General features: G+C 35.6%; 1 protein-coding gene across 2 annotated transcripts; it reads right to left on the reverse strand.

Moving 5' to 3' along the window:
* Positions 1-7,481: 7,481 nt before the first annotated feature.
* LOC133822965 (LEAF RUST 10 DISEASE-RESISTANCE LOCUS RECEPTOR-LIKE PROTEIN KINASE-like 1.5) lies at positions 7,482-9,600 on the reverse strand. 2 transcript variants are annotated; one of them, XR_009888077.1, is made up of 3 exons: positions 8,528-9,600; positions 7,924-8,023; positions 7,482-7,822 (listed from the first exon to the last, which is right to left on the reverse strand). XR_009888077.1 is itself a non-coding variant. In XM_062255458.1 (3 exons), exons 1-3 carry the CDS (start codon positions 9,345-9,347, stop codon positions 7,779-7,781), a joined length of 921 nt encoding a protein of 306 aa, XP_062111442.1. In that variant the 5' UTR covers positions 9,348-9,592; the 3' UTR covers positions 7,485-7,778. The 2 variants fall into 2 exon arrangements, 1 of the variants encoding a protein (XP_062111442.1); XM_062255458.1 differs by having other exon boundaries at positions 7,485-7,822; positions 7,924-7,980; positions 8,528-9,592.
* Between the last annotated feature and the right edge of the window lie 3,754 nt (positions 9,601-13,354).

Consider the following 13,354-nt stretch of genomic DNA (forward strand, 5'->3'; position numbering starts at 1 on the left):
TGACAACCTCTCTGCAATACCTATCACCATTTTTCCTTATTCCCATTATAACATACTCAAAGGTTGCGATGCCTATCACAAACTGCTATCGGAATAAGAATTTTGTTCCTCATTCATTATATTCTTCTCCATCTAGGCCTCCAATAAAAACCTTCAAATTATTGTACCTTTTTCCTAATATCTGGATGAAAGGACCAAGAGAATAGTACGAGATTCATCCAGAATTTCTATGTAATTTCGGTGTCCATCAGAGTCCAAATTTGGTCCTTATATCACTATAAACTTACACATAACACTGTAGAATCCTTTGCTAATTCAATTAAGACTTGCCTTTAATTCCTTTCATTTGGGTTTTCCTTAACTGTCATTCTTGTTCCTGTATACGATAATAATTCCAGGTATCCACTGGCTATTAAGCCTACTAGATACTCCACTCTAGTTCCAGTCGGATCCTTTAACCAACACCATGCATAGATCATCACTTCCTCCTATCTTGAGGTATCATAGCAACACAACAATTGATTCTAATCTGTAAGAAGACGTGAATCTCACCCAACTACCGGTACCATTATGCTTACCTAGGGAAACTCTTACTTCCAAGGCATTCTTCAACCTTAACAAAGCTCTAACCAGAATACATCACTATGCTGTCGATCAAGACAATTACAAGTCCAATTCAGATAATCTTTGAATACTCTTTTCACCTATTTCACAAAAAAAACAGTTTGGCACTGACCAAACCCTCAACACCTAACCTAGCATCCTCAGTGCCCTTATCCAACATAATAGCAACCTCCTACTTATCCTCTTCCCTGTTCTCCAATTGGTAATAACCAGGTCGAAGATCCCTAACTGCACCTGATCTTTAGCTGGTAATAACCAGATCAAAGATCCTTAACTATTTCTGATCTCTAGCTGGTAATAACCAGATCAAAGATCCTTCCTGAAGTATGTCATCCTACTCGCAATTAAGACCTTAACTCTCATCGTTTTGTTAAAACCATTCAATACAACATTTTAGATCTAATTCCATCCCTGACACCAGTCTTATTCCCAATCCATCTCTTTACGCAGACGAACTCCCTGACGAATTCTTTGGAAACTTATCTGGAAACCCATAAACCAACCCAGTCTGTCTTGTCCCACTGATACAACTCAAGTAGTGTCCATCACATCAACTAAGGCTCTAATCATTTCCCTTTTTTAAACTCAAGAGTTACCGCTCCTTTCTTACAACCCATCACCGTTCCCCCTGCTTGACCGACTCTTCATGTTCAAAACCCTCACGTTGTAACTGTCTTCGAGAATACTTCAAGTAGTAGCTGATACATTCATCGGCCTTAGTGTGCTTCTGATCAACTCTTTCCGTACCTGATCTCCTCCCTTCCTGTACTTAACCTGGAATACCTTCGAAGAATGAAGTTACTACCCTCTGAAACCTTACCTCTGACCCTACTGCTTTAGTCGTGATATCATCAGTATAGTAGTCGTTCACATTCCACTTCTAACTGGGGAGTAATTCAACTCGTCATTAATGAATCCTGAATGCAAACCATTCATGTCATTAAAGTACAAACGACTAGAAATCCTTACTAGTAATGCATCACACCCCTCTCGGTACAAGTAATAATTCCCTAAGATGTCTCTTTCCTTGATCCTTGTCTAGTAATAACCAGACCGATAATCAACTCCTAAAGACACCGTCCTGTCTTGTAACGAGGCATTTAAACTCTTCATCCCTAGCAGGCAATATCCACGAGTCCCACGACACAATACTCTACCCAATTCACTTAAAAGTCGCATACTTTTCCAGGCAACTCAATAATTCCTTAAGCCAACCTAATATCACTCCTCATTGCGTCCCTGATACCAACTCCTTCCATACCCAAGTTCCAAGCTGTGGCCGAAAACTGCATTCTTATCTACTTCCCTACTGACTAATCTAATTCCCATTCAGTCCCATCAATATACTTCAAGAAATACTCATGACTATCCAAAGTTGTCCCTAATATAACATATTAACTTCCCTCAACATATACCCATCTGAATCCTTCCTAATAGACGCACAACACCAACTCCTTTCAGCTCTCTTCCCAACCAAAGCAAAGGCTATCCAATCCACTAGTCACTTCTGAGAAACTAACCTTGGGCTTTAAATGAATAAAGTATCCCAGTCTCCCCTGCCTCAATGGCCAACCTGTGCATTGAACCCCTTTCCTGTCCAAACCAGGAACCATAAAACCACCAAAGGTTCTCATTCTTCCAATCACTGAGTAGCCACACTTACTATATTTCGACGAACGAAAATATCATCACATGTATTCCCTTCACCATAGATAATGAGGCCCTCTCTCTCTACTGCCCAAGCACAGACAACCAACTCAGAGTTTAACTCACAAATGACTTATCATCCTCGGCTTCATCCATTTGTACCGTAATCCAAAGTGGACCGACCAACCCACCAAACTTAACAATATGTATTATCGCTATCCTGCCACTTTCGACCTCTTTTTTTTTTTACCACAATTGCCTAGTAAGGTTACTTGTCCCCAATTTATCCTTCTCATATCACTAAGAATGGGGTTAGCCACACCCATTCACTAATTGATTCCTGAACAAACCCAAACCTTCCTCGAAACTTAGAGGATAAGACTTCCGTACAATAATTCTTGTCTGTTCCTCCTCAGTAACTTGCCTTTTTCATCCATCCAATAAATTCCATCAGACCTCACAGCCTGACTCAAATATCAACAAACACTTGCTGCGAATCTCTAGGGAAGGTGGAGGATTCCAACCCCCAACTATCATCTTCTATCTCTACCAAAACAAAAACTGAATCCAATTGACCATTCTCAATACATACACCCTGAATTAATCTGTCTTCACCGACTAAACTTCTCAGCCCTGACGTTCATACCCAAAACCAACTCAAGGGCAGATCCAAACAATTATAACAATCAAACACACATAAAACATATTAAACACCCATATTATGCATAAATTATCAAATCTCTTTATCACTAGATGCGTTCATACCTTTTATGCCCTCCATGCCAACAAACGGGTATATCTTATAAGTTCAATTTAACATATAATAACTTGCAATCCCTATATCGCCATTATCCATGTATTCAACCACATGCAAGAGCAATACTAATCAACATGCCTAAATAGCACCACACAACAGTCAAGGGCCAGGCCCCATCAGTATCTCATGCTCCCTATTCATCAAACAGATATCAACAATCATATCTTACTCAAATCATTTAAGCACATCATCATGCATACACAATTACCAAACCCAGAGTTGAGCTTGTCTCCCGCGGTGAATGTACATATCCAGCCAGTCTTCAGGACCCATAAACCTAGGACGCTCTGATACCAAGTTGTAACGCCCTGGATAGCCAAGACCGTTACACTGTGTGTTTATAAGGTGCCAGACTTGCTAATCAAGTTATTTACGTAAAATCGTGTTACTGAAACAGTAGAGGAACTAGGGTTAAAAGTGTTTTGGTCTCAAAAGTTATATTTTCATTACTAAGCATTGTTTATTTGCATGGGATCCCAAAAATGACAGTTTAAAAGCCATTTACAAAAGTTACAAAGTTTAAATACACTGACTGGCCATACTAAGGCAAAAACGAGCAGTTAGGTAGTCCCTGTCCTGGTCCACTCCTCGATCGTGGTGATCGAACAGCTAGCTATGTACATTTCACCTTGGAGCTCTCCACCTCGGGCTTGGTCCAACCTGCCCTTGCCTTAACCTGCACCACGTAGCACCCGTGAGCCAAGGCCCAGCAAGAAAGCATGATAACATAATAAAATCAGCAACACTTAACAAATATTTCACAATACTCAACCAAGAATTCAACATCTCATACATTTATCCAATCAGTAATAACAGTTGTCATCCAGACAGTCAATCAACTATAATCATAGCGCAATATTCACGTTCATAACTAATAGATTGTCATACCCATCAAATAACATTCAGGGTTGGCGCCCTTAGTCGCACCCTCTATTTGGCACACTGTCTTCGGCTCAATAGAGCCGCCCCCAGCGTAATACTCACTGACTCTGGCCAGCTTAACCAAGCTCAGTGATAAACAAGCTGCCTCAGCTCCCAGTGGCTGAACCGCGCCCCAGTGCGCAAATAATGATTCCGACACCCTTAGGCCGGTAATCGCATGTCCCATGGCGTAATAACACCATCTCACGACATGATAAACAAATATAGGGAGCTCTTAGTCCCATCGTGTCCACATGATTATTCATATTCACATAATAATGCATACAAACATAGGGAACACTTAGTCCCAACCTAACCACATACTCAGGTGCAGCTTTCTTACCTTTCAATTTATTGGTTCCCGATGCCACGTAGCCACAAGCACGGTCCTCTACCCCGAGCCTCTCCAAAGTCCTAATCACAACACAAACATAATATTCTTTGTCATTAACCAATCCAAGACTACCTTCCCGGTACCTAACCCACACTCTCGGAACCCCCAAAACCTTAGAACAACACCCCGGAGACATCCCCCGAACCCCCGGAGCAAAGGCCAAAAATTGCAAAATATAACACCCTGAAATTTGCCTTGTGCCGCGGCACCACTTTCTTGTGCCGCGGCACCCATCAATCAGAGACTCCAGGCCGCGGCACACAAAACCCGTGCCGCGGCACGCCTTCGCAGCCCAGAATTCTGGGTTTTTCCTTCGCATTTTCCCGAGCTCCAACCTCTCCAAATCACCCCAAACCACATCCTAAGTCCCAAAACCAACTCTAAACCCCTAACAAACCTCACAACAACCCAAAGACATCATACTCAAGCTCACTCACACCTTCAATCCTAAAAGTCACTCTTGAATTCCCACTTGACAACTCAAACCAGAAAAGTTATGCACAGCTTGAATTCAAGCACAACCCACACTTCAAACTCCCTAAACCTTAACAAAACAAATCTAATAAACATACAGAGACCTTACCTTAAGTGATAGGTTCAACCTCCAGCTCTTGACCTTCTTCCCCCTTGGTTTCCAAATTCTGAAATTACATAAAACCAGCCACCAACTTATCTCAATTCACCTTCCTTAACTAAAATTCAGACTTAAAACTTAGATATAGCATAATCAAAATCTTACCTCTGAGTTTTCTTGGCCTAAACTTGGTTGATAACATCAGACATCCCTTGATTCTCCTTCCAAGAGTCTAGATTTCTGCTTCTCCTTTCTATCTCCTTTTTGTTCTAATTCTAGGTTTCCACCATTCAACATAAACCCCTCTCCAAAATATTATACGTATATGTTATTCCCTCAGCTCAAACTCATCTATTTACTACCAAATTACCATTTTAACCCTCCATTAATATCACTTACTAACTAGACCTCAAGGGCTTATTTGTCCTTTCCCTATCTTTACAATTCTACCACTTTCCCAATAAAACCTGTTACTCTCTATAGTTACTAACGGTTACGCAGGTTACCAAATCACCAGTTACCATTATCTAGTTTCCTAGGACCGTCTTGGCACGTGCATCACATTTATATCACAGCAACCACACAGTACAATTCACATATCATAATTATCACATAATAAAATTCACATATCATATAACATGCTTAAAATCATAGTCATCACACATAATTCTCATCATGCCCTCCCGGCACACTAATCAAGGCCCTTAAGCCTTATTAGTGAATTTGGGTCGTTACATACAAATTTGTAACTCCCAAATATTACCCAATAATGTGTAGATTGTATGTTACACATTTGAGTTTGGATTTCACAAAGGTATCATGTAATATGGTTGTTGGAGACATGTTTTTAACTCTAATTAGGTGTATGGATGTTACAAAATCATGTGGGAAGAGATTGAGACATTTTTTGGAAAACTAAAAAATTGGAGGCTGAAATTTACATTGTGGCCACAACCACTGATTATCCATGGCCACGGCTTTGGGGACAGAGGCCAGTGGTCGCGGCCACTGATACTTATGGCCTCGGTCAGGGATGCTGACAGCCAATTTCTTTTTTTAATTTTTTCCAATTTAAATGATTCTAACATCCCAAGTAACTCCCAAATCTTCATTTTAATTCCATAAACATCAAATTAAACAATTGTAATAACCATGTGGGTTGGTGGAATTAGAAATTCAAATGGTATCTCAAACTCTATAAATAGGAGTCTAATGCTCACTTGTAAGACACATCATTTCTATCCACTATAGCATTTGATTAGAAATTCACTTAGAAACTTGTGAGAAATAAAATTTTGGACAAATGTTGTAAACCTTGTTCAAGTTGGTGATCCTCAATGCTCTTCACTTTGGTGGTGTAAGTGATATAGTGATTTCTATTCTTGTTCTTGCTTTTATCTTATTTCTTTTACTTCTTTTATTTCATCTTCTTATTTCCTCTTTATATATTTATTTGTATCTTTTGGCATTGAATTGTAATTTTTCATTATTCTCTTCATCTACATCTTTCTATATATTTACTTGTATTTTTGCAATAAAATTGTAAACTTATTTAATTACCGTATTATCTTTTGTATTCTTTTGCTTAGAGTTGTAATAGTTATTATTTTTTATTGAGGCAATAACATTATCTCTAACATTTGGTATCTTCAAGACCTAATGACAAGAGCACTATAAACACTTATTATTTATTTAATTTTTAAATAATTTGAAACATCTTTAGAGTTGTGTACCTTAAGAGTTTGTTACAGGATGTAGGGAATTCATATATTTTATTAAATTCTTATTTCTTGGAAAAGAATAGGAAGTATAATAGATAATTCACTATCAGTATAAGAAGAAATTATGAGATTAGATTAGGAATAATAAATGGATTAACAACCAAGGGGTTGGCAAATAATATTCGAATTAAAATGAGAATGTAAACTCTATAAATAAGAGTCATTTGGTCACTTGACATAACCTAACATTCTCATCCTAAGATCACTAGGTTGAGAGAGTGATAGACTTGATAAATCCTAAAGATAGTTCTAAAGTGTTTTCCAAGTATCCTAAGGGAGAAAATAGTCTTTTGGAAAAAGTCTAGAGACTTGTTTGAACTTTTGTGTTCTTCTCTTCTTCTTTGGTTTCTTGAGTTTCCTTATATTTTTGGAGTTTTTTTCTTCCTATCTTTCATGTAATATGACATTAATTTCTCTAAAGCACATTTTAACTAGACCAATGCATCAACAAACTCAAAACTAGGGCAGAACCTTTTAACTCCATTTAATTGAGAATGATAATTATGAGCTCGAAATCAGGTGTCCCAATTTGGTAGGGATCGATCAACTTTCTTCTTTCTACTTACACTACCTACATGCCATTTTTTACATAGGGTAAGTTACTATTAAGTATAAAATGAGAATATGAGAGTATGAGATAAAATTTTACTTACCCCAAAGTGATTAACCAAAAAAATAAATAATGAATAACCAAAGTAGAGCCTTCATTAAAAAAAAAAAACTTTTCCCGAAGGACAAATTTAATTTTCAAATTTAATTTTCATAGATAACATGGCAATACGGACACGTACTAGATTAATTAACAAGTAAATAAAAAGTAAAATATTAAAATAAAAATGAACATTAAACTAAGAAGAGAAAAGAAAAAGTAAGACTTGACAAAAATTGTCCCATCAGCTTTGGATGACAGCTCTTCTAATAAGTATTAAAAAGCCAAGAAATAGGGAGTACTTTTTTCTTCCATTTCTTGCACTCCAAATGTCTCTACGAGTAAATGCTATTTGATTGAACCATCTTATCTCATCTGCTTCTAATGAAAAGTAAAGCACAGGACAAGAGAAAACCTACAAACCAAAGAGAAGAAAATAATGGTAATAATAAGAATAAGCAAACATAAAAATTGTTTTGATTTTTTTTAAAGAAGAAGGGAATAGCTAAAGATTACCCGCAATACTTATCTTGATTTGAACTCCTAGGCCCATTGTCCCGCTCCAAGCATACCCTATTTTTGTCAATAATATATCACCATTGCATCATCATCATATCTATCAAAAAACAAAAAAACTACTCATAATAAATTCACATTCCTAATAGTTGCTATGCATTTGACTGTGCTACCTAATAAATTCACATTCATATTCTCGTGTAATGTAGGACACACAAACACTCTCCCATAGATTAGAATAAGATAATATCATACACCCAAAAAAAAACTTAAATCTTGCCATTTCAAACCTTTATAAAGTAGATTAGTATACTTCATTTAAAAAAAAAAAGTAGATTAATATGTACCCCAATTTAATTAGTTTCCTAAGTTGCTAACTTAAAGACAATGTTGAATAATTTAAAAGGATTATTCATAGCATTAGGTTCACTAGTAGAATGAAATATAATTGAACATTAATTTGTTATTGTGACAAAAAGAAAGGTGCACTTCGTGCTTGGTAATATAATACATTGATGACAACAGATATTCATAATATAAATTAAACTATATTACTAATAAATGATTAACTTAATTAAAAGATTTTTGTTGAAAAGTTGAGTACCTCGGCCAAAGCAGTTGACAGTGGTGTTGATCCCATTGGGGCAAATACAAGCAAAAGACTGATCCAAACCCGAAAACCCACAAAACCCTTGACTTTCTTCACAATCTCTACAACCACTGGTGTAGTACGAATCATTATACTCCAACGACACCCCAAACCGCCATTTCGTTGGATCACCTTCGTCTCCAAACTCGTATATCGACGTGTAAGACGAGCACTGCAGCTTCGGAAGATCCAGTTCGTAACCCGACCCGAAACCCATCGGAGAATCATACACGCAACACGTGGATGCCGGCGAATTCGCCGGCAAACCAATTCCCGCCACACCCTTGCACGAGTACAGACCCCTGCACACACGGGAGCCTGACCCTGTATCGCAGAGGTCTTGGTCCGGGTCGAACACGGGCGAGGTGGTGGAGCAGCCGAGGAGGACGAAGATGTTCTCGTCGGCGATGGTGAAAGGGCTGGCTCGGTCCAAGCTGAAGCTGCCGGAGTTTTGCATGGAGGCGCAGGTGGACATGAGTGGGTCGGCCACGATTATGGTGTTGCTCGGGTAATCAATGGAGGAAATGGTGTAGCTTCCGGCGCCGGTGGTGAGCTGGAGTGTTCCACCGTTGCATTTTACGTAACGGGCGAAGTCCGGGTGTCCACACCCGAACTCGGTTCCGAACGGGTACTTCACCGGGATGGTACCGCAGGTGTCGTGGCACGTGCCCTTGGCGGGTGTCACGTGATCTGCGTGGAGAGTGAGAAAAAAGAGGGTTTGGAGGAGGAGAAAAGCGTTGATGATGAAGAACTGGGTTGGTGAGAAAAACGACATTGTGGAAGGGTTTTAAACTTTTGAAGGAAAGAGACCTGAGATGAAAATGGAGCAAAAGAAGAAGAAGAAAAGAGTCTCATCTAATCAATGGCTTCACATTAAATGAGGACAGACTCAGACTCACATTGAAAAAGGTCTTCTTTTTATTCGGTGGAAGTGATTGTTTTTCAAAGCTGTCCTCCTTTTTCTTCCTAGAAAGAAGAGCCTAGTAATTGAGGTTTTAAAGCTGTGTAATGGGGTCACCTGGTGTCACAGTTTTTTGCTTGGCGCCAAAAACCGGTGTTCAGGTATTCAAAAGAATAGTAAGTATATTAATAGATTTATGTTCCCCCAAAGCCGGAGGCGAAAAAGGGTTACTTTTTTAGTGTTCCATACTTCCATACAAGTATCTATCTATACCTATCATAGCTAAAAATTAAGGGGAAAAAAACTCTTCTCTTGGCCAAAAGACCAAACCTTTTCGTGTTCACACTCACGAATAAGTTATATTTACCATTGTTGTCACTACAGTAAAAAAAGCATGAATCAATTTATCAAATCAATCAGGCAACTGCAATGCCCATTGTTAATGTTTTCTACTATTGATTAAAGGAACATTGATACCCTTCGAGGGAGAACAGTGCAGGGCAAAATGGGTTGCATTGTGCATTTTCAACAAAACAGATCTTTCTTCCTAAGCGTATCGGAAGCTAAAAACAAAATAAAATTGATTTGTCTGGCTTTTGAATTGTTTCAATAAGTGCAAATAACTTCCAATATAGACAAACAAAAGAATAACTATGGTCCACCACGTTCCAAGCACCATTAATTCTGGCCACCAAAATTGGACCTGGTTAACATCCTTTCACATTGAACTTATTAATGAGGGAACCACCACTTATTTCATCCTGGATTCACATTGCTGTTTTCAATATCGAAGAAGATCATACCCATTATTAGGGGTGAACATAAAGCCCGAAAAACCTGCAGCCTGAAATGAACCTATAAAGTTCGAAAAATTGAAAACCTGCACCTGTCGGGTCTAACTCGATCCGAAACCTACATTTTCAGATTTGGGTTCGGGTTTTAATATATAAAAAACCGAATTCTGGTTAACCAGAAACAATTTTTTTTTTAAAAAAAAAGTTAAAATACTATATTTATATATATACTTACCTAACCAACCCTAATCCTAATTCTTTTAGTCGCCCCATTTCTTTCTCTTGCAATCCCTATTTCCAATTTCTCCCTTCTCTCTACCCATCCCTCTCTCTCACGACTAACCACACCACCCACCCATCCCACGACAACCCCGACCCCCTTCTCTCTATCTCGCCTCACTCCCCGACAACCATGACCCTTTCACTCTCATTCTCAGAACCTCTCACCCTGTTGCCGACGTCGACCTCGACCCTCTCCTCTCGAGTCTCCGCGGCTGGAAGGAGCTTCTCAGACACAAGGAACCTCTCCTCTTCGTCCATGGAGGTCTCCCCGAACAGGTGCGATTTTTCTTCTTTTTGTTATTTTTGTTTTTCTTATTTCAATATCATTATTGTTTGGGTTTTATTTTCTTGCCTCTATCATGTTAGCATCTCTTTGTGCTTAATTTTTTTTTAACAAAAATATTGTTATATGAGTTGAACTTGAAGATAATTCTATTATGTTAGCATCTGAAATTGGTTTCTCATTGTCTATGTTGAAGATGATTCTATCTATCGTGTAGGTTCAACTCAGTTTCACTTTGTGTTGCTAATGCTAATTGCTATTGTGGTTAACTTCCTTCACTATATAGTTGTTTGGCTTCTATATTGGTTTTTGAGTTTTGAGTTGTTTAATGTACAGATTATGTTTATCCAGTTTGATGTATTGTTTAAAAATTTGCATAAATGATAAAAGTTTTGATGAAATCTTTGTTTAAGTATGTATGTGTGTATATAATATATATATATATAAGGGTGCACTCTTAATGGTTACTACCCATAAATGGTTACTTTGATATTAACCATTGGATTAAGATCAATGGTTTATATTTATAGTTTTTAATTAAAATTTCTAAAAATAAATTGTGATTTTTTTAAATTTTTATAAGAGTGACCTGATGACATGTCGGTCATATAATTATTAAATTAAATAATTAAAAAAATCATATCTAAACATTATAAAAGAAATTTGTATTATAAATAAGCATTATATATTAATAAAAAAATAACTCAAGAATGTTATAACTGCTACATTCTAGTTTTCAAAAAGAAAAACTGGTTATTTATTTTTTGGGTTTTCAAAAAGTTTGACTTTGAATGTCGCCAGCGTTTATGGGATTCTCGGCTCCGATCTCGCTCTATAGACAGATATGAAAGTCACTCTCACCACCATAGGACACCTTAGGGTCAAGACTTCAAAGCCCAGTGTCGCGCACCTCCCATATTTTTCATTGTGCGGTAATGCTCTCATATACTTTTGTCATATTTTAATCTTCACTATCATCCTTATTTTCATTATTTTCATTTTATCTTTTTTTTCTGGGTTATTTTCTTATAATATGTCGAAGATATTGAATATTGATAATGAAATTTCTTTGACTGTACGATTTTAATCTTCACTATCATCCTCATTTTTATTGGATTTGCAGGCATTATTTCAATTTAGTGATGCAGAGATAGCATCGTTAGCAAGAAATGGCTTGATGGAGGGAGCATATCTAGGTATCATTCTGTGAGATTTGGGAGGTGTCTGAATTACCAGTGCAAGCATTTTGACTATGCAAATTGCAAAAGAAAATTAAGAGCTTAGAAGATTTTTTTTGAAGAAATTGAAAGAAACTGAAGAAGAAGAAGGAAAGTTCTATACTACAATTATGTATTTTGTTTTAGTAAACTTTTGTAAATAGAATTACATATGTTTTATTTGTTATGTGTATTGCGTAGATGTTTTATATACATATACTAATATTGTAATGTTAAATTGTTATTAGAAAGTATTTATAAAATTTTATTATATCAAAATGTCTATAAATATACATTAAAAAAAAATTTATTTTCTGAAATATCATTTAGTAACATTTTTATAAAATGTCACTAAAAAAATTAATATAAAAAACAAGTATGTAATTCATTATTATTAAAAATTTGGTAATATTTGAAAATAATATTTAATTATTTTTAGTTACATTTTTTCAAATGCCACTAAAAAGAATATAGTTTTGCAACCGTTACAGTTTTGCAACATATTTTAGTTTCTATATATAATTAATAATTTTAACATTAGTGTGTGTATATTTATTATTTCAAAATTTTAATTAATGAAAATTATAATTCTATTAGTTTATTCAATACCCTTCAGTAGTTAATGAAAAATTATTATTTTATTTGTTTCCAAATATAACAATGGCGATTTATATATTTAATAGCTTGTAATATACATTTAAAAAAAATTATTCACTAACATATCGTATATAAATATAGTATTTGTTAAAACATTTTTTTGTTATTTTATGTTTTTATTAAAAAATTCAATATATTTTTAATAATAGGTTTTTTCTATAATAAAACATTAAATACTAAAATTTACATAAATGTTTATTTGAAATAAACTATCACCTAATAAACTTTAATGCACAATATATGTCATTTTTATTTGTCTCGTAATAAAATTCATTGGTAGATTAAAAGTTACATTTTATATTTAATAAGATTACTAATTACAAAATTTGGCTATGATTAGCATTTAAATTTCAAATATTCAATCACCCATTTATGTATTTATATTCAAAATTCAAAATGAGAAAAATATATTTATTAAAATAATAAATAAATTTCAAAGTTATTAATATTATATGAAAATAATGTAAAAAAAACAACAATAACTTTTTGACTTTTTTCAAAACATTTTTATATTATTAGAAATCTATATATATTTTTTTAATTGTATTTTAATAAAAAAAAATCATATTCGGAATATAAAGAGAAAAAGCTATATTAAGTATCTTTTTGAAATATTAACTTTTTGAATTCTCATAAATCAAATATATG

This window comes from Humulus lupulus, chromosome 3 (genome assembly GCF_963169125.1).
Source record: "Humulus lupulus chromosome 3, drHumLupu1.1, whole genome shotgun sequence".
Lineage (NCBI taxonomy): Eukaryota > Viridiplantae > Streptophyta > Magnoliopsida > Rosales > Cannabaceae > Humulus > Humulus lupulus.

Coding starts and splice junctions, on each gene's coding strand:
- LOC133822965 (XM_062255458.1), bottom strand. CDS start 9,347: ATGTCGTTTTTCTCACCAACCCAGTTCTTCATCATCAACGCTTTTCTC. Junction 7,981..8,527: donor TGTCAACTGCTTTGGCCGAG/GTACTCAACTTT, acceptor TGACAAAAATAG/GGTATGCTTGGAGCGGGACA. Junction 7,823..7,923: donor AATCAAGATAAGTATTGCGG/GTAATCTTTAGC, acceptor TTTGGTTTGTAG/GTTTTCTCTTGTCCTGTGCT.